The 27938-nt window shown below is 36.0% G+C and overlaps 1 protein-coding gene across 6 annotated transcripts in view; it reads right to left on the bottom strand.

The window, feature by feature from the left end:
* Window positions 1-16595: 16595 nt before the first annotated feature.
* Window positions 16596-27938, bottom strand: part of LOC136887089 (band 7 protein AAEL010189) — a 545233-nt gene continuing 533890 nt past the window's right edge. For all 6 annotated transcript variants that reach the window (XM_068231058.1, XM_068231060.1, XM_068231061.1 and 3 more), the window contains 2 exons: window positions 27682-27783; window positions 16596-21235 (listed from right to left, as the gene is read on the bottom strand). In XM_068231058.1, coding sequence (XP_068087159.1) covers window positions 21128-21235; window positions 27682-27783 — 210 coding nt within the window. In that variant the 3' untranslated portion in view covers window positions 16596-21127. The remainder of the gene's footprint in view (window positions 21236-27681; window positions 27784-27938) is intronic.

Raw genomic sequence — 27938 nt, 5'->3', positions numbered from 1 at the left:
TACTCATACCTACATATGTGGATATCTTCCAGCTTACCAATATAAATGGCAAAATATACAAATGAAATACTGATGATAATAATAATAATAATAATAATAATAATAATAATAATAATAATAATAATAATAATAATAATAATAAATCGAATACTGACAATAATATCTATAACTTCTACATATAATTCGGGGGTGTGATATATGTACTATCACATAACGCCCCCTTGGTGAATCGATGATATCACATATTATGATTCACCATAAAACAGAACTTCATACATAACCTTATAATGACATAATTGAACACTTAATTTACTGTAATAATGATATATACATTGCGTCTACTGCATTGTATTCGCACACACGAAATACAATTTGTCCAAATAATAATAATAATAATAATATGGCTATATACACACAACTCTGATTGTTTCATATAGCATTGAACACAATCCCTTCTTACTACAGTACACTTAACTCAAAATTGATAATATATACATCTAAGGTGCAGATCCTATCTCTTATATCTGCGAAGGCTATAGATATTAAATGTTCCAAGAACCTTATTTTCAGCGGTTAGGAGCCTATAAGCACACTTGCCTATTCTACTGTCCACCGTATACGGACCCTGATATAAATGAAAAACTAAACATAAATTTAACATTGGCATCGATAAGCGAGGAATGCGTACCGTAATAAAAACTAACTATGTCTAGAATCCACTCTATCTCACACACAAGCATTCATCCCATCCAGTCACACAAGAATCATACAAACTTACATTCGGAACATGCATAAAAAAGAAATCCCTCTTTCTGAAATGCGCGGGAATCTCACAATGTTTACTTTTCCACAAAACCATAATTAATGCAAGCAAACAGATCACATACTTTTTCATACATTCCACATCGATATCACTCAGCATGTCATTCAAATCATTCATACAACTCTCAGAATTAAATGAAACATTACACATTCGCTTGGATAGACTTTCTTTCATCTCACGCACACTTCCATTCTCACACACGCTCACTCTATTATTGTAATTCTTACTATAATTCACTTCGAAATTACTGTCATTACCACTTAATGACCCAACAATTAATCCATCTTCACCACCTTTCATATCAGCTACTACTTGCACCACTTTCATGCCAACAACACTGCTACTTTTGACTCTCTTATCAGAAGTTTCATTAATTTCAAAGTCACCATTTTCACACATAATGGACCTAACTTTACTTTCCTCACGTACACTTAAATCAACAAAAACATCCTCATGGTGTATACTCCGTAAACACTCTTCACTCACAAAACAACCTTCATCAACTTCACAAAAAACTTCACTTTCAATTTCAGAAACTTCCACAAGATTATCGATCACAACACCGCTATTACCATCACCACTAGCACAAAGTAAGACCTCCGACACATCGTTCTTACTTTCATCACGCCCCCTATACTCAAAATCTCCCTGAACACAAAACACATGGTCATACAATAATTCCTTTTTCACGTCTACGTCGTAACTTACCTGTTTCATCGCGTGAATAGGAATTTCGGTATCGGACTGCCTATCTGACCCAACTAAGAAGTCCGATTCCGGTTTAAATTACTTGACGTTGACTGTTCACTGTTATCATTTCTCGGCACTTGATCTGGAGGTCTTTGATCCGTACGCCCCCTACTTTCTGATTCCCCTTGATTAGGTCTTCTTCCAAAATATTCCTGGTGATTAACTCCTTGATTAGACTGTCTGTTTCCCCTTCCGGAATTACCACCCTGATTCCCTTGCCTAAAATGACTGAAATTCTGATTATTCCTATCTCCCCCTAGCTGATTACCTTGTCTCCCATTATCCCCGTAATTTCTACCTTCACTTTGCCTAGTCCTCCCCTGCCCTTCCAAAGCATCAAACCTCTCTAACAGCTGCTCTAATTCCTTAATCGTAACAATATTCTGCATACATGCAGCTAATCCGACCTTCTCAGGAAAATGCCTCAACATCTGGCGGACTGTATCTCTCTCCGATGCTAGACCTTCAATATTCTGGCTGATCAGAACATGCGCCAAGAAATATTCCGTCATAGACGCACCTTCCTGAGGTCTATATTTGCCAAATAGCACGCGATCTCTTTCCCTTCCCTGAATAGCATCACTCCAAAATTTAGAACTAAATTTCTCCCTAAATTCCTCCAAACTCGAAATACCCTGTCTATAAACTTGAAACCAAGATCTCGCTTCTCCAACAAATGCAACATCCAACAGCTCATCAACCATATTCCACTCAATCAAACCATCATCAAGATTCTTAGAAAACCGTTTCTCCACCGTTTTCAAGAATTCCATCGGATTAAACTGCCGACCATTAAACTTGGGTAATTCAGAGTCCTTCGTACAAGATATGTACCTATTACATATGCTGCAACCTACTTGGATTTGACTGATCTCCTGCCTTAACTTTACATGACATGCTTTAATTCCTTCTTCAACTACCATTCTGGCATTTCCTTCTACTGACTTGAGGTCTTTCTCCAATTTCTCAGTCTTTTCATCTATTCGCTTCGCTAAAACATTCTGGCTGGTTTTAATTCTATCTATTTCTTCGACTTTATCTTCCACCATTTTTATTCTTTTATTACATTCCTTGCTGTTTTCAACAAATTCCTTCCTAACTACATTAAATCGACATTCGATTTTCTCAGTCAATTCCAAGCGTTGAGATTCTACCTTATTATTTACTTCCTGAATTTCCCTGCTTTGATGGTCAAACTTCTGGTTTAATTCATCTATTCTACCATTCACAGCACTACTTAAACTATCAATTTTACTAGATAATTCAACACTCACTGAATTTAATTCCTTACTCTGATTCTCAACCTTACTGGACAGTTCCGTACTAACTGAATTTAATTCACTACTAATACTGTATATTTCATTACTTAAAAAACTCAATTCACTCTTCAACTCTTTACTCTGACTATCAATCTTACTGGACAGTTCAACACTCACTGAATTTAATTCAACACTCTGATTATCGATTTTACTCGACAATTCAACATTATTATTATCGATTTTACTGGACAATTCAACATTATTATTATCAATTTTACTGGACAATTCCGCATTATTATTATCGATTTTACTGGACAATACATCACTCTTACTGTTAAATTCACCCTTCAATTCTTTACTGAACTGATTAAATAGTGATTGAAGCATACTAAGAGTTAAGGTCGCCCCTTGATCCCCTACATTCTGAGTTTGAGACGGGTTACTCGGTTCCTCACTTATCGTTACCGATTGATCTTTCCTACTATCAGCCATTTCGCTATTCTCACTTAAATTAGATAGACTCAATGTGGTGGAATTCTTTTGACTTCTCTTATCCTGATTCATGGTACCAGCAACTTTAACAACCTCTCTACTTCTCAATTTTATAATACTCGACTCGCTACAACATTTCTTCATACTCCAACATACATATCACGTACATATAAAACACTTCACTGACATAGTTTGTAGAATTCCATCCACACCTGACAAGTACAACTACGCTTATAAGCCTAACAGATGTACCAATCATTCAGCCCCACGCTGGGCGCCAATTGTAACTTCTTGGATGAATATAATAAATAAAATCATGAATAAAATATATAAATAAAATTACTCAAAAACTTAATAAAATTAATAAGCATAATTAACCGAAATGTCCGTAGTATGGGCGCCGGAGTTCACCAGAATGGATCCCTCGAATTTAGATAAGAGCATGATAAACTTTATATCCCAGGGCGTGTACATAATGCTGCGTACTGATACATCTGCTGCAGGCCTTACCTAACCTCCTGAAAACGACTAATTAGGTAGGAACTGCACCTAGGTTCATCAATAAGACTGATTCTAAAATAGCTAACTATATTCTGAACAAATTCCGTGCATGAGCACCTCATCAACATACAACATTATACATATAATACACACATAAAATATTGCTGGAAGACTCCATATTTACAACAACAATAATAATAATGAAAACAGTGGGAAAACGAAAGCGAGAACTAAGCTACCATTTGTAGATAGTCCGATGAACAATGTACATGTATGAAGATAAATACCCTTCACTGTCTCTATATCAATTCGACTTACCGATTCTCATAATCGGCAATTATCACATCACACAGATACTGTACCTTGTACTACTGTGTTCACATATTTTAACACTTGTTGTAAAGATATATATAGTACGCGCACCTTTTCTTGAGCCCTAGTTCCCATTCGTTACTATGGAGATCCGGGCTCAAGAAAAGGTGCGCGTACTATACACACGTCTGTCGATCCTCAACATAAATTTATGGAAAGTCTGAGATAGCTTTTACCAACATATAATGCTAGGCCGCCACAAGTGCTACAATACTTAATGCGCAAGCACTCTCCACAATCATCCACTTTCCACGAACATAACAAGACTACGCTCCACGAACGTTTGAAGTCCAGTCCATTGCAGCCGTGTCACTCCAGTACCGTGTATCAGCACCACTTCCTTCCCGTACAGTCCGTCAGTTGTAGTTCTCTTATACAATGTCACTGGTTGTAGTTATCTTCCTTGTCGTTCCTTTACAATCACCCTTACAATGTTCCTTACAATGTTCCAGGTTGCCGCCGTATGATCAACCTTTATAGACATCAACATCCCCCTCCTCTCAGATGATACGTCTGGATTGGTGCTTGCCCACCAATCATGAGTGATCTCTAGTCAAGACCAAGCCCTGAACTACTTCTTCCTCCCAAGACAATAACAAACTCTGGGGTAGCCAGATGACTCATTCAAATTACCCGAGTTATTAAAGCAATGTTTTCCCACTCGTGCAAAACAAATTACTCATACCTACATATGTGGATATCTTCCAGCTTACCAATATAAATGGCAAAATATACAAATGAAATACTGATGATAATAATAATAATAATAATAATAATAATAATAATAATAATAATAATAATAATAATAATAATAATAATAATAATAATAATAATAATAATAATAATAATAATAATAATAATAATAATAATAATAATAATAATAATAAATCGAATACTGACAATAATATCTATAACTTCTACATATAATTCGGGGGTGTGATATATGTACTATCACAAACATAAGATGAAAATCGTTCACTCTTCTTTCTGTCTGCAGTTTCACAAGAGAGGAGGTGAGATCCAACATGAAATCTAACTTTGTTCTCACAGGACTGTTGTTGAAGCATTGTACATGATGAAGGCATTGACAGCACTAATCCAAGACCCTGTAGAAGTGGCATATACTGAGGGCTACCAAGGTTATCGGTGAAGCCCAAATCTTAAATGAGAATGATGGAAATCTAAAGCACATTATAATGTAAGCACCTGACACATTGTTCGATTTACAAAACTTGAAAGTAATGAGAAAAAACTGAATGCAAGGCATTGGAGACTGATATTGCAGTCCAGGTGCTGCGTCCCTCCCCTAGATTCTCCTTGTGCGGCTTGCTGCTGAATGTCCATAGATGCGGGGACCAAGGGTTTAGGTGTGCAAAGCTTCGCTCCATCAATTCCCCACTGCTAACGATGGAGAGAGAGAGAGAGAGAGAGAGAGCTCAAAGACTCAAAGTTCTCTGGAAGAATCCAAACTGACACAATTGACCCATGTACTACAGTGTCACATGTTTGTCATTGCATGACCATGCGTTCCTTGTACAATATAACTATTTATAATAGTTTATTTAAATCCGCCTTGATCAATACACTCATTAAATGAAAGAAACATTATTTATTAAACCATACATGTTTCGGGAAATCTCAACCATTCCCTTCATCAGTGGTTAGATCAAAGAATAACATAATATGACACAATCTTTTGTTTTACAATTTGAAGGAGTATTGTGTCCCAATACATCATGTCAAAGAGTAAAGAGAACTTATGAAATATTATAAAAATGATCAATACATACAATTTTGGTTGAACTGAATGAGAAACACTATACAAATTTATGATCTTCAAGTTTTTCTTCTTTTCTTCTTCTTTTTGTTCCTTAAATGATTATATGCTAGCCTAAACAGTGGGTTATCTTCTGTACTTTTCTCATTTAAACTTGATTCAGAATTACATTTTTGTGTAAGGTAAATTTCTAAATTTTCCAAAACATTCATTAGTTTTCCCTTTTTGGTCGAATGTAATAATTTCATGTCATTGGAAATGTCTGTAAATTTATGATTCATTTCAACCATAAATTTGTATAGTGTTTCTCATTCAGTTCAACCAAAATTGTATGTATTTATAATATTTCATAAGTTCTCTTTACTCTTTGACATGATGTATTGGGACACAATACTCCTTCAAATTGTAAAACAAAAGATTGTGTCATATTATGTTATTCTTTGATCTAACCACTGATGAAGGGAATGGTTGAGATTTCCCGAAACATGTATGGTTTAATAAATAATGTTTCTTTCATTTAATGAGTGTATTGATCAAGGCGGATTTAAATAAACTATTATAAATAGTTATATTGTACATTCAGACCAATCAATACGGACCAAACACAATATTAACCTATCATGGTTAAGTTTATTAACATGCGTTCCTTGTCGTATATACTTCCCGACCTCATACTTCTGACTTAATTACTTGTATAAAGATAACAGAGTGCTGGTATTTCACTCCCCTCTACTTCTGCCTCCTTGTAGGAAAACACTGCAGGGCTGCTGTTATAGGAGTAATATAATTTTCTAGGGTTTAGCAAATTAAAGTCCTTGGCAAATTAAAGCCCAGCTTTGTAGCCAAATGGATACAATTCTTGCCTTTGGTTTGATGGCCCTGGTTCAATTCTTGAAATTGCAAAGATTGACTTTGTGCTTTCATGATTGGATTTGAAAGCTGCAGAGTAAAGTAACAAACATACGAAAGTTATCACCTCCATCATATCTATATTTCTCAAGTACTTGCTTCTCTCTCTGGTGAGGTTTATATTTGTCCATCGAAGAATGATACTGAGAATATCAGCTGTTATGAGAAGATTCCATACAGATAAGGGATTTGCTTCATTACCAATTTGGGCTGCACGTTGAAAAACAGGGAGTCTAAAAATACTACGTTTCAGTAGCTGAGACTGCATGGGGATCCAAGGTTCTGATGACCATTTGTATACTACATTTTGCCCATAATAATAAAGAGTTTGAACTACAGTCAACATTATTTTCATATGAAGATTCACTCACTCTATTTGCTTCCACCTCATCATTCAATGCACTAACTACCACTTCCTCAAGATTTTCACTATTTTTGGAGTCTGAACTATGATCACTATGAACAGAGATATTGTCTTCGCAACTGTTCCGTTACTACAATCCTCAACAGCCACTCCTGCATAACGTAAGTAAAGCTTTCATTTGTAACCCATGTTCTGGAAGTATCCATAGTAGTCTTATTTGTGACACTAGTTCCTGCAGGATTGTACTCATAAGCCTTCTCCTTTGTGAACAGTTATCCCTGAGAATGTTCACTTCGCACCCACTGATAAAGTAAACTACATCAAAATCTGGTCTCGTGGGCTACTTCCATAAGACAATCAAGACTGCGAGTAACTTTGACCTTGTTACAGTCGTACTAGGTGGGAAGTTATTGTGAGATCTCAAAAATAAGGTACGAGGGTAATCCCAAAAATCCCAAAAATAAGTTCTCCTAATTTTTTATCATTACAGAACTCTGTTCGTGTAGCTGTTGGTCTCACAATATTGTGAAGAGTGTTTCCTGTGCTCACATATAAACATGTGCACGCTGCCCTGAGGCACTCAGTCTTGGCTTGGAAACCAATGAGAATGGAGCTCCCGTTGGATGTTACCACCAAGTGCATGGATGTCAAAAATGTCCATAAGTGATGTACAGAGTTTGCAGTCAGTCGGACTGAAATTCACGATGAACAAAGGAGCGGGAGACCATCAATTTCCATCGAGACAGTCGTGAAGGTTGAGCAAATCATGTGTGAAGATTGGCGGATCACCCTGGATGATCTCTGCACTTTAGTTCCTGAGATTTCCCGAAGCGCCTCTCACAGAATTTTAATGGAAAAACTGAAATACCGGAAGGTGTACGCAAGATGGGTGCCAGCACCAACGACGAGGTGAAAGATGAGGTTCACAATTTCCTGAACAGCATGGCGGCAAGCTGGTATGACATGGGCATACAAAAACTCTCGCAGCGTCTAAAAAAATGCATCGATTGAAATGGTGATTATGTAGAAAAATAGCTAAATGTCCAAGCTGTAAAATGATGTAAACCATTGTAGAAATAAACAGGTATATGTATTTATAAAAAACTAGCAAGATACCCGTGCTTCGCTATGGTATTATACTGAAACTTATAATTGAATGCTTATCATTTTATATATAACCCGCCGATATTCGCGATCTGACTCATTTTCTGAGAGATTGCAGCAACGTTCCACCCATTTTTCAATCTTTTTTCCAGCAATCGATTTCGTACTTCCCGGGCTAGGTCCAGGTATTCCACCCGGTCAATTGGGTCCCTAAAACTTAGCCATGTTTTCCTATAAGCATTTTTAATGTGGATCAAATCCTTGAGGAGATCCGGCGTGGTATCCTCTTGGGTGCCTTGGTGGTACTGAACCGGCGGCCGGACTGCAATCATAGTCATTACCCGTCCAGGACCTGTTTCCAGCACGGTCCGCACATTTTGACGATGGTCCAGAACATTATTATTATTATTATTATTATTATTATTATTATTATTATTATTAGGGTGGGTGAAATTAGTTGAATTTAGGTATTATTATTATTATTATTATTATTATTATTATTATTATTATTATTATTATTATTATTATTATTATTTATTTTTTATTTTTATTATTGATGTTCTGGACCCCACAGCAAGATGCAACACCTCTACTTGTTGGTAAATTACATCTGCTGCCATTGTCATAGATGACAGAATGACCCGCACCATTGTCGTCTGTAGGCAAGTGCGCAGGACTTCTGGCGATACGAATGACATACGTCCGTGTATTATTGACCTTATTATAGAAGTGAACAATTGCACGGTCAATCTTATACCTATCGTTTATTTCAAATGTGTTTAAATTTTTATTTATATGCCAGAAGAATCTGCTGTAATCTAAGAAGGTTCTCCAAAGGAAAATGTGGCTCTTGAAAACGAACCCAGGAAAGATTAAAAATGATCAGTTTATGATCAGAATAAGTACATTGAAAATCCACAGCCTGTTTTCAGTCATTCAACTGGGTCAGGAATGGAATTAATAAGCCCCCAGCTAGTGGTGAGGATAGGAATTGTGCCAGCTGCTGAAGCCTGTCGCACTCCTCTGGGGCAATGATTAATGAATGACAAATGAAATGAAATGATATTGGAGTGTGTTGCTGGAATGAATGATGACGGGGAAAACCGGAGTACCCGGAGAAATACCTGTCCTGCCTCCGCTTTGTCCAGCACAAATCTCACATGGAGTGACCGGGATTTGAACCATGAAACCCAGCGGTGAGAGGCCAGCGCGCTGCCGCCTGAGAGACAGAGGCTCCTTATAAGTTAAGTACATTAGGAACAGTAAAATCAATTGGTCTCACCTCCGTTTTTTCCCCACTGCGGTTAAGTTGATTTACCCCCTCCCTCCAAGAAAAAAGAAGGAGTGTTTCTTTATGTTTAAAGGAGATTCCAAATACCAATGTTCATGTGTGTTACCTTCAGTTTTGAGATATAAGTATTCCCATAAAAAAATTCACTTTTTTTACTTACTTTCACACTCCCCCCTTCCCTAAGTGAATTTTCCGGCAAAAAATATTTGTTTCTTTAATAGTAAAAAATCTTCTAAATACTGATTATCTTCAGTTTTTGATATATGTGTCCTCATGAAACGAATTCAACTCCTTTTCACACCCGCCCCCAAAGATGATTACACCCCCCCCACAAAAATGCGTCGTTTTATTTTTAAAGAAGATCTAAATACCAATTTTCACGTCTGTAAAAACTTTAGTTTTTATTAGATGTAAGTATCCTCATACAATTAATTCAATTAATTTTTTAATTTTTCACCCCCCCCCCCTGACCCTTCATTGGATTTTCCGAGAATACCTGTTTCTTTGCTTTAACAGGAGATTCCAAATACCAGTTTTTATGTCTGTAACATTTTACGTTTCTGAGATATACTGTAGATATAGTCTTTCTCAAAAAATTCACCCCAATTTATCACTCCTGTTTAACCCCCATTAATTAGATTTTCCAAAAACAACAAATAAATGTTTCTGTATTTTTAAAGGAGATTCCATGTACTAACTATTTGGTCTGTAATATCTTCAGTTTCTGAGATAAACGTATCCTCATTAAAGACATTCAACCCCTTATTCACACTTTTCACCCCCCCCCTGCCCCTATTGGGATTTACAGAAAACAAAAAAATACGTGTTCTTTTATTTTGAAAGGAGATTCTAAATATCAGTTTTTTTACATCTACAAACTTTCGAAGTTTTGAGATATAGATACACTAATTTTTAAAATACACCCTCCCCTTTCACCCCCCACTATTTGTATTTTCTAAAAGCAAAAAATACATGTTTCTTTATTTATAAAGGAGATCCCAAATACTGATCTTCAGGTCTGTAACACCTTAAGTATCCTTATTAAAGGCATTCAACCATTTTTCACCCCTTTTCACCCCTTCTATTGGGATTTTCCGAAAACAAAAAAATATGTGTTTCTTCATCTTGAAAGTAGATTCTAAGTACCAGTTTTTACATCTGTAAAGTTTGAAAGTTTTGAGATATAGTTACACTCATTTTAATAATTCACCCCCCTTTCAACCCTCCACTATTTGTATTTTCCAAAAACAAAAAATTATGTGTTCCTTTATTTTTATAGGAGTTTCCAAATTTAAATTTTCATGACTGTAACACCTTCAGTTTCTGAGATTTAAGTATCCTACTTATAGGCATTCAACCCCTGTTTTACCCGCCCTATAGGGATTTTCCGAAAAAATACATGTTTCTTTATTTTTAAAAGGAGATTCTAAATACCAATTTTTACATCTGTAAACTTTTAAAGTTTTAAGATGTAGATACACTCATTTTAAAAATTCATCCCCCTTTTCACCCCCCATTATTTGAATTTTCCAAAAATGAAAAAATACCTGATTATTTTTAAAGTAGATCCCAAATACCAATTTTCAGGTCTGTAATATCTTCAGGTTCTGAAATATAAGTAGCCTCATTAAAGACATTCAACACATTTTCACCCTTTTCCACCCTTCCTATTAGGATTTTCCAAAAACAAAAAAATACATGTTTCTTTATTTTTAAAGGAGATTCTAAATACCAATTTTTACATCTATAAACTTTAACAGTTTTGAGATATAGATACACTCATTTTAAAAATTCACCCCCTCTTCACCCCCCCCCCCATTAATTGCATTTTCCAAAAACAAAAAATATGTGTTTCTTTGTTTTTAAAGGAGATCCCAAACACCAATTTTCAGCTCTGTAATATCTTCAGTTTCTGAGATATAAGAATCCTAATTTAAGGCATTCAACCATTTCTTCACCCCTTTTCACCCCTTTTCACCCCTTTTCACCCCCCCCCCCCATTAATTGCATTTTCCAAAAACAAAAGAAATGCGTGTTTCTTTATTTTTAATGAAGATTCTAAATACCAATTTTTACATCTGTAAATTTTCAAATGTTTGAGATATAGATACGCTCATTTTAAAAATTCACCCCCCTTTTCACCCTCTCATTAATTGGATTTTCCAAAAACAAAAAATACGGGTTTCTTAATTTTTAAAAGAGATCAAAAGTACCAATTTTCTGGTCTGTAATATCTTCAGTTTCTGAGATATAAGTACCGGTATCCTGATTAAAGGCATTCAACCCCTTTTTCACCCTTTTTCACCCCTCCTATTGGGATTTTCTGAAAACAAAAAAATATGTGTTTCCTTATTTTTAATAAGATTCTAAATACCAATTTTTACATCTGTAAACTTTTAAAGTTTTGAGATATAGATACACTCATTTTAAAATTTTACCCGCCTTTTCACCCCCTTTGCAACGGATTATCCAAAAATCCTCTCTTAGTGAGCACCTACATCTTAATAATAATAATGTTATTTGGTTTACGTCCCACTAGCTACTTTTACGGTCTTCAGAGACGCCGAGGTGCCGGAATTTAGTCGTGCAGGAGTTCTTTTACGTGCCAGTAAATCTACCGACACGAGGCTGTCGTATTTGAGCACCTTCAAATACCACCGGACTGAGCCAGGATTGAACCTGCCAAGTTGGGGTTAGAAGGCCAGCGCCTTAACCGTCTGAGCCACTCAGCCCGGCACCTACATCTTCATATGAATGTATCCCCAAAATTTAATTTCTTTATATCCAGTAGTTTTGGCTCGGCGATGATGAATCAGTCAGTCAGTCAGTCAGTCAGTCAGTCAGTCAGTCAGGACAAGTTATTTTATATATATAGATAGGAGACCTTATTTTTGGGATTACCTTCATATCTAGCTAGCAGCACAAGTTATTGCAACTCCAGAGTTTCAAGTTAACAATGCAGTAGAAGTCTCAGTGACCAGACCTTGGTACTTGAGGGTTAAATGATGTCAAAGAACTTGAAAATTGATTGAAAGTTCCCTTGATAAATTATCCCATCTCTAATTCCTCTTCCTATAACTGAATATTTGCCCACAATTGTCATCTTGAACTCCAACTCTATCTTTATATTATGATCTTAACTGCCTTTAAAAGCTCCACTCAAGCTTATTCTTCTAATGTCACTACATGCCATCTCTCCGCTGACAGCCTGGAACATTCTACTTAGTTAAGCTGCTCCCAAGTCTTCCCAGCCCAAAGTTTGCAAACTTTACTACTATCCCTAAATACCCTCATAACCATTTGAAGATATTTCCTTATACGGTATTAACACCTAGGTACTTATTCTCCATGAGGTGCTATCACCCAATCAATATAGTAATTAAAATTCAGAGGACTTTTCCTCTTGGTGAAACAACCTGACTTTTCATTTTGTTTACCATCATAGCATTGTCTGCTGTCCTCCTCACAACATTGTTAAGTTTTTTTTTTTTTTTTTTTTTTACAGTCCCTCACAATTCCCTAACGTATTTACTATTCTATGCAGTATAACATCATCAACAAAATGCCTTGTCCATAATTCGAGTTCCTTAATCGTATCAGTTTTGTACATAAGAAAGCATGTGGGACTTCCCTCTTAATCATTATAGGATTAGATAATGTCTCACCTACTCTAATTCTCTGATTTCTATTTACTAGATTTTTTTTTTTTTTTGCTAGTGGCTTTATGTAGGATGCTAATTAGTGGCTTTATGTCACACCGACACAGATAGGTCTTATGGTGATGATGGGATAGGAAATGCCTAGGAGTTGGAAGGAAACAGCCATGGCCTTAATTAAGGTACAGCCCCTGCATATGACTGATGTGAAAATGGGAAACCACGGAAAACCATCTTCACGGTGAAGTATCATTTTTGCCCATAGTGTCCTATAATCTACCCTATTAAAAGCCTTGGATCAGTCCACTTGACCTCCTGAATTTAAAATATCTGCTATATCTTGCTGGAATCCTACTGGAATGATCTTCCCTAAACCCAAACTGCCTTCTATCGAACCAATTAGTAATTTTGCAAATGTGTGTAATATAATCAGAAAGGATTATTTCCCAGAGCTTACAAGCAACATATACAGGGTTATTCACCTAACATGTTACACAGAAATAACTTCTAAACCATTAAAGATATCGGCATTCTGTTTTCATATTTGTAAATGGTACCCTGGGCCTTGTAAAATAACGTGCTACTTAGTCACATGGGGTGATTAATAACTGAGATATTGATACTAACTCCATATTTTTAAATAGAATGGCACAAATTCATACAGCTGGCCTAAGAGATCAACTACATACAAGTTCAAATATGTAAGTATTTTCAAAATCAAACAATTACTTTTTGAGATATAAATAAGAACAGCATGCGCGGTTTTGCATGCCGCATCAGACGGCGTGAAGTTGGGCAAGGACATGTTGACGCGTAAGCAGTTTCCTGGCCTTGATTCCAGCCACAGAACGGATACCAGGCATGTACTGTAAACATAATGTGATGTAGCGTAACATACGCCGGGTGTGCAATGTTATTGTATGACTGGCGAACACACAACGGGGAAGGGAGATTAAAGTTGTATTGTTTTGTTTTGACATGTAATAAGTTGCACACAGTTTAGCATTTTTTTCTCACGTATGGAAATGGGAAGGATTTGGAAAGGAAGTCGGGCGTGGCCTATCACAAAGGTACCTATCCGGTATTTTCCTGGTGTTAAACATGGGACACCATGAAAATCACTTTCAGGTTGGGCGAGGCAGGACTCGAAACTACTCTCTCCCAAATGCACGCTACTACAGTCGCGCTGGAGCTCTGCGGAGATTAATGCATGTAAAATAAAACATAAATAATAGTGTTGCTGCCATCTCACCATGATCAGCTCTGAACATTTGCTTTTCTAGAAGGAGGTCTTCCGGTGTTTTGTGTTATGTTTATTTCTCAACTCATAGAGTAGTATGAACTGTGCACTAAAACCAGTGACAATTATAGCTTTCGTTATGTTCCTTTAAAGGCAAAGTACTTATTTTATTCCATTTAAACACATCAACCCTTCTGTCCTGTCATGTGTTCGTCTGTCATACACACTTTGCAAACCCATCACATGTGTATGAGGTGCTTACATGCCTAGTATCCATTCTGTGGCTGAACTCACTCCCAGGAAACTGCTTGTGCCTCAATATGTTCTTGCCCGACTTCACGCCGTCTAATGTGACATGCAAAACAGCACATGCTGTTCTTACTTATATCTCAAAAAGTAATTGTCCGATTTTGAAAATACTTACATATTTGAACTTGTATGCAGATAAACTTTTAAATCAGCTGTATGAATTTATGGTGTTCCATTTTAAAATATGGAGTTACTATCAATATCTCGGTTGTTAATCACCCCATGAGACTAAGTAGCACGTTATTTTACAAGACCCTGCATACCATTTACGAATATGGAAACAGAATGCTGATATCTTTAATGGTTTAGAAGTTATTTCTGTGTAACATGTTAGGTGAATAACCCTGTATGTCAAGCTGACTGGCTAGTAATCGTCTGCTTTACATTTAGCATCCTTCCCTTGATAACTGGGGCTACTACAGCAACTCTCCATTCATTTGGTATAGCTCCTTCAAGCAAACAGTAATCAGACAAGCATTTCAGATACGGGACTATATCCCAACCCATTGACTTTAGTTTATCCCCAGAAATCTTACCAATCCAAGCTCCATTTCTAGCTTTCCACTTTTGTGAAAATGAAAACCCACAACCTGTTTTCCATTCATTGATTGGGTCAGGGATGTAATGAATGAATGAAAAAAAAAAATGTTGTATGGCTTTTAGTGCCGGGATATCCCAGGACGTGTTTGGCTCGCCAGATGCAGGTCTTTCTATTCGACGCCCATAGGAGACCTGTGCATCGTGATGAGGATGACATGATGATGAAGACAACACACACACACACCCAGCCCCCGTGCCATTGGAATTAACCAATTAAGGTTAAAATCCCCGACCCGGCAGGGAATCGAACCCGGGACCCTCTGAACCGAAGGCCAGTACGCTGAACGTTCATCCAACGAGTTGGACATGAATGAATAATATATAGGCTATTAGTATGATGGGGTCGCCACTCCCAAAGTGATTTATTAATGGTGCTATGAAATGAGAATGGAGAGTGTTGCTGGAATGAAAGATGACAGGGAAAATCGGAGTACCTGGAGAAAAATCTGTCCCGTCTCTGCTTTGTCCAGCACAAACCTCACATGGAGTGACCAGGATTTGAACCATGGTAACCAGCGGTGAGAGGCCGACGTGCTGCTGTCTGAGTCACGGAGGCTCTCTTCAACTTTTGTATCTTTTTGTAAGTTTCTTTATTATCACAGGTAAATTTCAGTACCTACTTTACCAATATTAGTCTTTAATTAGTCATCAAAAGAATATTTTGAACAATCAACAGAGTAGGCGACCACAAAACTATACTGCAAACAGGTGGGAGTCCATAAGAAGTTGTAAGAAATAGAGAAACTATTGGTAAAATCCAATTGTGCTGTTAGTGCTCTAATCATATAATGGATGTACCCCCATGTAGAACTGTGATTTTCAAAAAATATTGGGAGCTGGACTACAGGCATTAGAGATCTGATAAAATTTGAAATTTTGCATACAAATCTGTTTCTTTTAAAACAAAACAGAAAATGGAAAAAATGGAAACCTGCCCATTGTGAATAATTGTGCAGAATTATGCATGTGTTTACTACAGTTGTTGCATAGATAATTTGCTCTTCTTTTATAATCCATTCTCAGCATGGTTTCTTCTCTGAGTTGTGTCCGCCTCTGTCAGCCCCTAAATATAAAGTAAAATTTTCCTATGACTATACTAAATTGATTCATGGAAATAGGTTGACATTTGAAATGAATCTTTGTTCTTGACATTCAAACATTATTTATTTTACTTTCTAGTTTATGTAAATATTCTTGTTTATTAAGACAAATACTGATATTATCACAATGTTGAACTTACACAAAAAATTCTAGTGTTTGTGAAACATTCAGGAATGAACTCCATTTTAGCACAAATAAAAATCAAACAACTAAACTAAAAACTGATGCAAACATATTAAGGTGAATACTGACATTATAAACTTACATTTTTTCTTCTAATATTGTGCTATAAGTATTGAAGTATTTTTCACTTCAGAATATATATCATTAAAGCTAACACTTAAGATACTGTACTGTTTCATTCAATAAACATGACAAAGCATACTCAATAGTGAATTATATACCATATATTTAAAATTAATATGAATGCAGAATACTGTTTATAAAGATAACTTTCATTGAGTTTATGGTAAAAATTGTTATCTTTCTTGCTTACATAATATTATGCTTAGCATTTTAGAAGAATGTCATTGGTGTTTTCATGTAAAAGTTAACTGAAATTGTTCTCATTACAGGATTTAATTTTAGCATTTACTATTCTTTAATAGTACAATGCAAATAGCCTAAGTGACAGTTGCAATAACAGACAGGGTATAAAAATTAGATGCATTGCTATCACACTTACAATGCAGTACCATAAAGATAAAAATGTATTGTTATGGTACTGAAAATTTTCTCAATACAGAGGAGAAAATTCATCATCTATTAATTCAATTATTATATTTTATTATTATTATTATTTATAATCATTTTAATTTTACATCACTAATTTAGAACAATTCATAATCTTGCATTAGTACTTGTGCAGATGTTGCACAAAGAAATATTAATGATTTGCTTAGTACCGGTATTTTAAAAGAATTGTATTGATATTTTTATGTAAGTCTTAACTGAAACTATTTCTTAATACATGACTTAAATTTAGCATTTGCTATTCTTTTTTCATAGTACAATGCAAGTAAGTGATATTTTCAATAACAGTCAGGGTATAAAAATTAGATGCATTGCTATCAAACTTACCATTCAGTACCATAAAGACAAAATGCATTTCAATGGTACTGGTACTGAAAATTTTCTCAATACAGAGGAGAAAATTGATAATCCATTAATGTAATTATTATATTTTCTTATTTATAATAATTTTAATTCTACTGTACATCACTAATTTAGAACAATTCATAATCTCAGAATAGTTTCTGTGCAGACAATGCACAAAGAAATATTAATGTTTTACTACCTAACTAGCCTATTGTACTTAGTGATTTTTCTATAAAATAGAAGTCATTTCACAGTCATGATTATCAGTTATTAATGTTTAGAATTCACAGAGGGTCACTGCCACTTTTGTTTCTATCATGCTGATCCATTATTCAATCATTTATACATTTTAAACAGTAAAAGTAGGCTTGAGACACTTTTTAATGTCAGATGCCTAATACAATTTGTTTCAAATAATAAATGACTTCACACCAAAATCCCCAGATATGATTTGCAAATTTATGCCATTCATATCTGTATGTAAGAGGACAAACAGATGAGTTGATACATATATCACTTGTCAGTCAATGTAAGTATTAACCATTTAAAGAAAGAAAATTAATTGTGTAAAAAGCTATATGCTGTAAATTTCACTGTCTTTTAACAGAAAGTAACACAAAAGAACAAAGGAAATCCATTAGTAAACTCGTGTCCTCATCCCGAGGTGGTGCAGCTCTTTTCAGGCACACCCCCAATGGAGGTGAGATGCATGTACCATTTCAACCACATACCAGCCCTCCCGCCATTCTTAAATTTCTTACAGTATCGGAAATCAAATCCAGGCCACCAAGGATGGCAGCTAATAGTGTTAACTATTACGCTATGGAGGCGAACATGAAAGCCGTTACCATACAGGAAATGAAGGCCCATGAAGGAGAGAAATGTAAAGGCTTCCATTACGCATAACCTCAACACAAAGTGGTATGGAATGGTTAACCCTAAAGCCAGAGTACAAATTAAAAGCAGGGAGAATTCTCCAATTCCAATTACATAGCTAATCAAATTATTTCCCCGCCAGAAAAAAATATTTTCTCCTTTTCTTGCCCTAATCTACATTACATTTACTACTGGTTATTACAAGGGTCAGCAGAGTGTGAAAGATGGTTCAGTATAATGAACAATACTCCAGCCAAGCTAAGGAACACCATGTATATTCAAACACTTTCATCTGTGATGTTTACATCAATGAACAGACCTTCTAGACAGGTTTACTAGCAAAACCTTTTGCAACTGTCTTAATAAAATAGGACTATAGGTAACTCTATCATATCTCAAAGACAGGGAACTTCATATCATCAAACAAATTATTTCTCTAAATTAATTTCAGAAATATGTATCTTAAAGAGATAAATTAATTTTCTGCCTAATAAAACTACCCATAGTGAGTTTAACATGGTCTTTCTTATGTAACCACGAAAATAATTAATTCTGAAATTCTAGTACCCAAAGCATGTTTATAGTGGAGAAATTGGCAAGAAGAAGCTTGATCTGTACTCTGACTAAACTTCCTGCCTTTGCTGTCAGGAACAAACATGGTTACTCATGTCTGTTATTGAGTGAACCCCAGACCCATGTGCCTCTCCAGTAGAAGAAGTCTCTTCATTAAATTTCTCAACTTTCCGACAGATAATCAAATCTGTGACCCTCAAGCCAGTACTCTCCTGTTTTCAAAAATCAATAGAAATTAACTACGAGAATATACCTTCAACATACTTTTAAAATCCTGTGGCCTGGCATTGTAGTCTAGTCTCTTGACTCCCAACTTGAGTGTTGCAGGTTTGAATCCCGATCACTTGAGAATAAATTTTCTTTAGGACTAACATATGGCTGTATGAGGCCTTAAAACCCTGGCTAAATTCGAAACTGAGGCTGAGTGCTGTACCAAAACCATTTGAAGGTGGGAAGATGATTTTAAAGAAAGTAAAAGATTTACAACTAATGTAAGAACAAAATCACAGAGAGAATTTTGCACTGTATATAATTTCTGAAAGAATTTCTAAATTGACCTCTAATTTCTCGACTATTTCAGAAGAGCTCCACCACTTTTCTGTATGAATACCAGTACTATGACAAGTGCTGGAATGAACTATTAAAAAAGAATATACCTCCATCCAGTAGCACAGGGAGATTGAACATTTTAGGAGGTGGAGTAAAAAAGATCCTTCACATCACTTGGAGTCCACAGGAAGGGTACTACTGTTTTCAAAATCAATAGAAATGAACTACGAAAATATACCTTCAACATACTTTTAAAATCGTTTTAACATACTTAACACAAGGCCTGTTCTGAGATTCAAATACTGAGTCAGGTTCTGATGTAGATAAGTAGGGTGTCTTGACACTTTCAAAAGAAATCATACTATTATTGGTTTCTCTTCAGAGGAGTACCAGTACCTACTTATCAAACAGTTCTATGACATTAAAAAACAAAAAACAAAAGATTTCAAGTAGGTATGCTTCTTTGTGCTTGCACCAATAATGAGAGCAGTGGTTCAGATTGAACTCCTCAAGGAATTCACAACTTTAATATTTTCAATTAAGAAAGTACAGTAAGTTATATCTTTTTTTTTTTTGTAGGTTACCTAACTTCATAGTTTTCAGAATTCATGCTTTTGATTCATTTTAAAAGTTCCCAATTGATACTATTGTAGAAATTATAATCTTGGCTCAGATAATATGATAATATTATAATGGACCTTTCAAAGAATTTTTAAATGCTGTACCAGTAATGGCAAATTTATATTCTAATGCTCCTATCAAACTTAGTTGAGTAAGACTGCTTAGTTATATTTGCCTATGCAGTATTTCCTGGATGTTGAGGGAGATGCCATGACCTCCTTGGGCTATCAGCCACATTCATTCAGTCAATGTTCAACCTTACCAATATTTTATGGTACCGGTACCTTCGCTTTTAAGGGTCTGAACTAAAGTACAATTGTTGATATTATTAGTCTAACATTGTGTATACTGGTACCAGTAGTTATTAACATCACAACAAAAATATTACATACTGGTACCATAATTCATTAGTATGAAAACCTGAAAGTACTGTAATATTAAAATGGTACACAGTTAGGTGGGAAATATTTCCTTTACACTTCTTAACTAATTTCTACAGGTATTGTATTGATTCAGAATATCTACTTTAATCCAATGAGATATTTACAATTTGATTCAATTGTTTGGCTGTCAACTTTTTGATGACATTCTACAATTATTTTTATTTGGTCTTTAAACAAATATGTTCCAAAAATGTAAAAAAATGAGACCTTAGTGTCTGTAAAAATAATGATTACTCACAACAGTCATTCTTATATGTTAATTTATGTATGAATCTTCAAAATTGACAAAATTCTCAAAATATGACACACTTTAATTACCGATGCAGTAGAAATACCTGTACAACATGATTGTGCCTGAAAATTATTAGATGATATTATGTAGCTTCTTTCAACTGTTGCTCTGACAGGAAAGGTTGTTACTATTTTTTGGCTGCTGCTTCAGATGCTCTCATGAAGTAGGTGAGAAGATCAATGGGCAATGGGAACACAATTGTTGAATTCTTCTCAGCGGAGATGGTGTTCAGTGTCTGTAAACATAGGAAAAAGAATATAGCTAAATGGATTCATCTGTTGATTTATTCTGAAAAAAAAAATCATAATTTAAATACTTTAGTCAGCTTGTCCCAAGCTATTTCTGGAGTCACTGGAACCACCCAGACTTATTGTGACTTTGGCTGGGGGTTTAAGGCTGGATGACCTTCCTGACGCCATGTGATTTTTGAGATGAAAATCCCAAAGCAGGATATACTGGGATTCGAACATGAGCCTTCTGGGTGGGAAGCCAGCAGGTAGGCCCCTCCTAAAATCCTAATTTAATATTTTTCCAAAATCCTTTTGGGTGATAATCTTGTATATCAATCTTTGAAATCATACTCATCAAGAAATAGGAAAAAATATAGGAATTCCAATGATGAAATACGGTATATGAACTTGTGTCCTCTATATTTTACAATAAAAGCATACTGTGATACACATGAATGTGTGTGTGTGTGTGTGCGCGCGTGCGTGCGTGCGTGCGTGTGTGTGTGTGTGTAAGAGACAGACAAAGAGAGAGAGAAAATGGATTTGGTCCTGATTTACAGCTCGATGTCCTTCCTGACACTACGTGGAGGGGGATGTGTGGTGTGTCATGTATATAAATATAGAGGTGTGTATTGAGATGTTTTAGCAAGATGGAGCTAAATCCCTTAACTGGCTTGGAATCACACCTGGGACCTACTGAACTGAAGGTCATGATGTTGACTACTCAGTCAAATAGTTAAACTGCCAGTACATCTCCTGATTTGTCCAAAAATATATTGCTCCTGTAAGGAAAACCACCACCACCACCACCACCACCACCACCACCACCACCACCACCACCACCACCACCACCACCACCATAGACGGCAATGAAAACAATGACAACAACATGTTAATAATGTTAAGATAGCTCCCAGATTTATTCTTACTATGGTATAAAATAGCAATATTAGTTCAAATACATCAATGCAGTATTACAAGACAATTGGAGAAGAATAACAATGAATCTGTTTCCAACTGAGGCAAAATTAATTATAGAAGAGAATTCTCTTTTTTTTTTAATGGCATGTGGCCTCCGAAGAGGACTGGTGCAGGTCTTTTGAGTTGACGCCGTATAGGCTACCTGCACGTCTATGAGAATGGGGCCCTACTGGTGATGAATTCTAATGCTGAAGACGACACACACATCCAGCCCCCGAGCCAATGGAATTAACCAATGAAGGTCAATATACCCCGACCAGGCATGGAATTGAACCCGGGACCCTCTGGACCAAAGGCCAGCATGCTAACCATTTAGCCATGGAGCCAGACATAGAAGAGATAAAATACCAGTACCACCTGGTTGCATCTGAAGATATTACATAATACTGGGTGAATGGATTCTCTGTGAAATGTGCATGCAATAGAACTCCAGATGAAGTCAATTTGTCAGGTGAAAGGGAGTCCTGTCTAATGTTATATGCAGTGTTGTAGGGCAAGCACTTTATTACAAGTGTTAACAATGCAGGCACATGTGCTCGTTAGTGATTTGTACACAGTCTCGAATAAGTTGTACACTATCTGTGCAGTCTCACATGAACATTGTTTTGAAGACTTCTGTACTGAGCTTCTAAACAGTTCTAGCACCATAGCCAAGAAGTAGAGAATTCTTAATTGGGCAAGTAATTTTGAGTCTTCACTTGCGAAACATCTTCACTCGCATTGTATTATTCTGCTGCCGAATATGGATGCTCAGTGAGGTATAGATCCTGTCATTCCAAACAGGTGGATGTCGCTCTTAATGAGACTTATCTAATCATCACTGGTTGCCTATGGCCTACTAGGCCTTTGAGAAAATTGTACTGCCTTGCTGGGATTGCACCATCTAACATCCATCAGGAGAGAGTGGCAAAGAGCAAGAAGAAAGAAGCTGATACTTCTAAATCTCACCCTCTGTATGATCACCAGCCAGCTTGTCCACATTTGACTTCAAGGAAAAATTTCCTCAGAACAACGGAGGCTCTCGTAGGGACTGCACACTAAGCCCAAATTTTTAAATGGTGAGGGAGGTTCATGTAGCTTCACCGTTATGTAATTGTGGTTCTCCACAGACAACACCTCATCTTCTCCAATGCAAACTGTGTCCGACTATGGAAGATCTCATGCAAGCAACACCTGAGCCACTGAAAGTGAGGCTAACTATTGGTCAGCAACCATGTAAGTTTGTTCTTCTGCCACGTTCTCTGGTCTTCTTAGATCCTTCCATTGTGGTTCGTCATTTCTAAAGACAGTCTTCACATTAAGGAACCAATGCAGCATCTACTTTTCCAAGCACCGTGCTTGACAGGAAGTCACCTATATAGTCCAGATCTATCGCATCGGTACTCCTTTTTTCTTTTTTCTTTGGTTGTACAGTTTGTATTTATATGTATATATTAATGATTCTGATACAATAAATAAATAATAAACATCTTGTATGGTACCGTACCACTGGTATCAAATTTATCACAAATGCATGAATTTATCAATCAAAGTCTATTGTAAAACTGATAGTCATCAGGCATAGTAACACACAGGCTGTCTGTATCACATGTTTCTGTAAACTATTTCCATAAAAATTTAGAAACAGAAGAAACTTATAAAATCCTGACTGACTGACTGATTCATCATCGCCGAGCCAAAACTACTGGACATAAAGAAATGAAATTTTGGAGATATATTCATATTAAGATGTAGGTGCTCGCTAAGAGAGGATTTTTGGATATTCCGTCGCTAAGGGGGTGAAAAGGGGGGTGAAATTTTAAAATGAATGTGTCTATATCTCAAAACTTTAAAAGTTTACAGATGTGAAAATTGGTATTTAGAATCTTCTTTAAAAATAAGGAAACACGTATTTTTTTGTTTTGAGAAAATCCCAATAGGAGGGGCACAAAAGGGTGAAAAAGGGGTTGAATGCCTTTAATCGGGATACCGGTACTTATATCTCAGAAACTGAAGATATTACAGACATGAAAATTGGTACTTTTGATCTCCTTTAAAAATAAAGAAACACGTATTTTTTTGTTTGGGGGAAATCCAATTAATGGGAGGGTGAAAAGGGGGTGAATTTTTAAAATGGGTGCATCTATATCTCAAAACTCTTAAAGTTTACAGATGTAAAAATTGGTACTTAGAATCTTCATTAAAAACAAAGAAACACGTATTTTTTTGTTTTCGGAAAATCCCAATAGGAGGGGTGAAAAGGGGTGAAAACGTGGTTGAATGACTTTCATGAGGATACTTATATCTCAGAAACTGAAGATATTACAGACCTGAAAATTGGTGTTTAGGATCTCCTTTAAAAATAAAGAAATGCATATTTTTTGTTTTTGGAAAATCCAATTAATGGGGGGTGTGAAAAGGGGGTGAATTTTTAAAATGAGTCTATCTATATCTCAAAACTTTTAAAGTTTAAAGATGTAAAAATTGGCATTTAGAATCTCCTTTAAAAATAAAGAAACACGTATTTTTTTGTTTTCGGAAAATCCCAATTGGAAGGGTGGAAAAGGGTGAAAAAGCGGTTGAATGCCTTTAATGAGGCTACTTATATTTCAGAACCTGAAGATATTACAGACCTGAAAATTGGTATTTGGGATTTACTTTAAAAATAAAGAAACAGGTATTTTTTTTATTTTGGAAAATCCAAATAATGGAGGGTGAAAAGGGGGGGGGGGGGGTTAATTTTTAAAATGAGTGTGTCTACATCTTTAAACTTTAAAAGTTTACAGATGTAAAAAAATGGTATTTAGAATCTTCTTTAAAAATACAAGAACACGTATTTTTTGCTTTCTTTAAATCCCAATAGGAGGGGTGTAAATGGGTGAATAATGGGATGAATGCCTTTAATGAGGATACATATATCTCAGAAACTGAAAATATTACGGAACTGAAAATTTGTATATGGGAGCTCCTTTAAAAATAAGGAAACACGTATTTTTTGTTTTTGGAAAATCCAATTAATGGGTGTTAAACAGGAGTGACAAACTGGGGTGAATTTTTTGAAAGACTATATCTACAGAATATCTGAGAAACGTAAAATGTTATAGACGTAAAAAGTGGGTATTTGGAATCTCCTGTAAATGTAAAGAAAGATAGGTGATTTGTTTTCGGAAACTCCACGTAAGGGGAAATAAAAAGGGGTGACATTTTAAAAAGCGAATTTCTACAGTATATCTCAAAAACTTAACATGTTACAGAAGTGAAAAATGGTATTTTTATCTCTATTAAAAATAAAGAAACGTGTATTTTCAGCTTTCGGAAATACCACTTGGGTGGAAGGGGGCGGGGGGGTAAAAGTGACTGAAAATGGTGTTGAATTCTTTTAATTAGGCTACTGATATCTCAAAAATGAAGATATTACAGACGTGAAATCTGCTTTGGAATCTGCTTTAAAAGTAAAGAAACACGTATTCTCGGAAAATCCAATGAAGGGGGGCTGGGGGGGGGTGAAAGAATTGAAAAATTAATTGAATTAATTGTATGAGAATACATACATCTAATAGAAACTAAAGTTGTTACGGACGTGAAAATTGGTATTTGAATCTCCTTAAACAAAGAAAAACGCGTTGGGGGGGGGGGGGGGCGGGAGTGAAAAGGGGTTGAATTCCATTCATGAGGACACATAACTCAAAAACTGAAGAAGTTAGAGTTGTGATAATTGGTATTTAGAAGATCCTTTACTATTAAAGAAACAAGTTTTTTGCCGGAAAATTCACTTAGGTGGGGGGGGGGGGGGGAGGAGTGTGAAAGGAAGTGAAAAAGTGAATTATTTTTATGGGAATACCTATATCTCAAAACCGAAGGTAATAGACGTGAACATTGATGTTTGGAATCTCCTTTATACATAAAGAAACATGCCTTCTTTTAATTTTTGTGGGGGGGGGGGGGGTGGTGGTGGTGGTAAATAAACTTAACGGCGGTGGGGTGTAATTAATTTCATTTGTCATTCATCGATCATTGCCCCAGAAGAGTGCTTCGGCAGCCGGCACAATTCCTATTGTCGCCAGTAGATGGGGCTGTATTCATTCCATTCCTGACCCTGTCGAATGACTGGAAACAGGTTTCGTCTGCCGGCACAATTCCTATTGTAGCCGCTAGATGGGGTCCTTATTCATTCCATTCCTGACACTGTCGAATGACTGGAAACAGGCTGTAGATTTTAGATGTAGTTATTCTGATCATAAACCGATCATTTTTAATCTTTCCTGGGTTCGTTTTCAAGAGCCATCTTTTCCTTCGGAGAACGTTCTTAGATTACAGTAGATTTGCCTGGCATATAAATAAAAAATTAAACACATTTGAAATAAACGATAGGAATGAGACTGACTGTCCAATTTTTCACCTCTATAATAAGGTCAATAATGCACGGAAGTATTTCATTCGTATGGCCAGAAATCCCGCACACTTGCCTACGCGCGACAATGGTGCTGGTCACATTCTCAACAATGACAATGGCAGCAGATGTAATTTACCGCCAAGTAGCGATCTTGCAGCTTGCTGTGGGGTTCAGAACATCTTTTAATAATAATAATAATAATAATAATAATAATAATAATAATAATAATAATAATAATAATAATAATAATAATAATAATAATAATGTTCTGGACCGTTGTCAAATGTGCGGACCCCCCTGGAAAATGGTCCTGGACGGGTAATGACTAAGAATGCAGTCCGGCCGCGGGTTTAGTACCACCAAGGCACCTAAGACGACACCACGCCGGATCTCCTGAAGGATTTGATCCATATTAAAAACGCTTATAGGAAAAGATGGCAAAGATTTAGGGACCCAACTGACGGGGTGGAATATCTGGACCTAGCCCGGGAAGTACGAAATCGATTGCTGGAAAGAAAGATTGAAAAATGTGAGGAAACATACCGTAATCTATTAGAAAAGGAGTCAGATCGCGAATTTTGGCGGATTCTCGCAGAAAACAAGTCAGATCGCGAATTTCGGCGGATTATATATCTAAAACAATTAGCATTCAATTATAAATTTCAGTATAATACCGTAGCGAAGCACGGGTATCTTGCTAGTTATTAATATAATTTCAATATGATATTGATACTGATAAATATTCCTGTGAATAGCATATATCTTGATCTGTACTCTGTAGCAGCAGTATTATAACAACAGCAATAATTCTACAACAAATCTTTCATTTCTGTGATAGAAGAGGATAACCTCCAACAGCATTAATTGGAATGTTTATAAAACTTAGATAGATAGTACCTATGATTCCTACTGCCTTTAATAAATAACTGCTCCTATATCTCATACAGCATCACATACAATTGATTTATGGTACAATATTTCAAGAGCAATTGAGGTTAAATATTAGGTCATACATTTAGTATGACTTGTGATCTTGATGATACTAAAATGCACATGCAATTTTATTTTAAACCACTTGGTCATTAACAACATACTAACCTGCAGATAGCGCAACTGAAGAGCAGCAGGAGAATCACCGATAACTTCTGAGGCCTCACGCAAAGCTCGGGATGCTTTCTGTTCTCCTTCAGCAGCAATCACCTAAGTTAACAAGAAATCTGAGGTACCGTAGCTAGATTTTGCTGTAGCATATTATTCATTCATCATTACACATGAGAGGTGGGAGCACTGAATACATAATACTCTATATATCATAACTAATTGTGAATTCAGAAAATATTTAAGAATGTATGGAT

This window comes from Anabrus simplex, chromosome 1 (genome assembly GCF_040414725.1).
Source record: "Anabrus simplex isolate iqAnaSimp1 chromosome 1, ASM4041472v1, whole genome shotgun sequence".
Lineage (NCBI taxonomy): Eukaryota > Metazoa > Arthropoda > Insecta > Orthoptera > Tettigoniidae > Anabrus > Anabrus simplex.
Note: the sequence above shows the minus strand (reverse complement) of the source record. Positions and strands in the feature narration are given on the sequence as shown.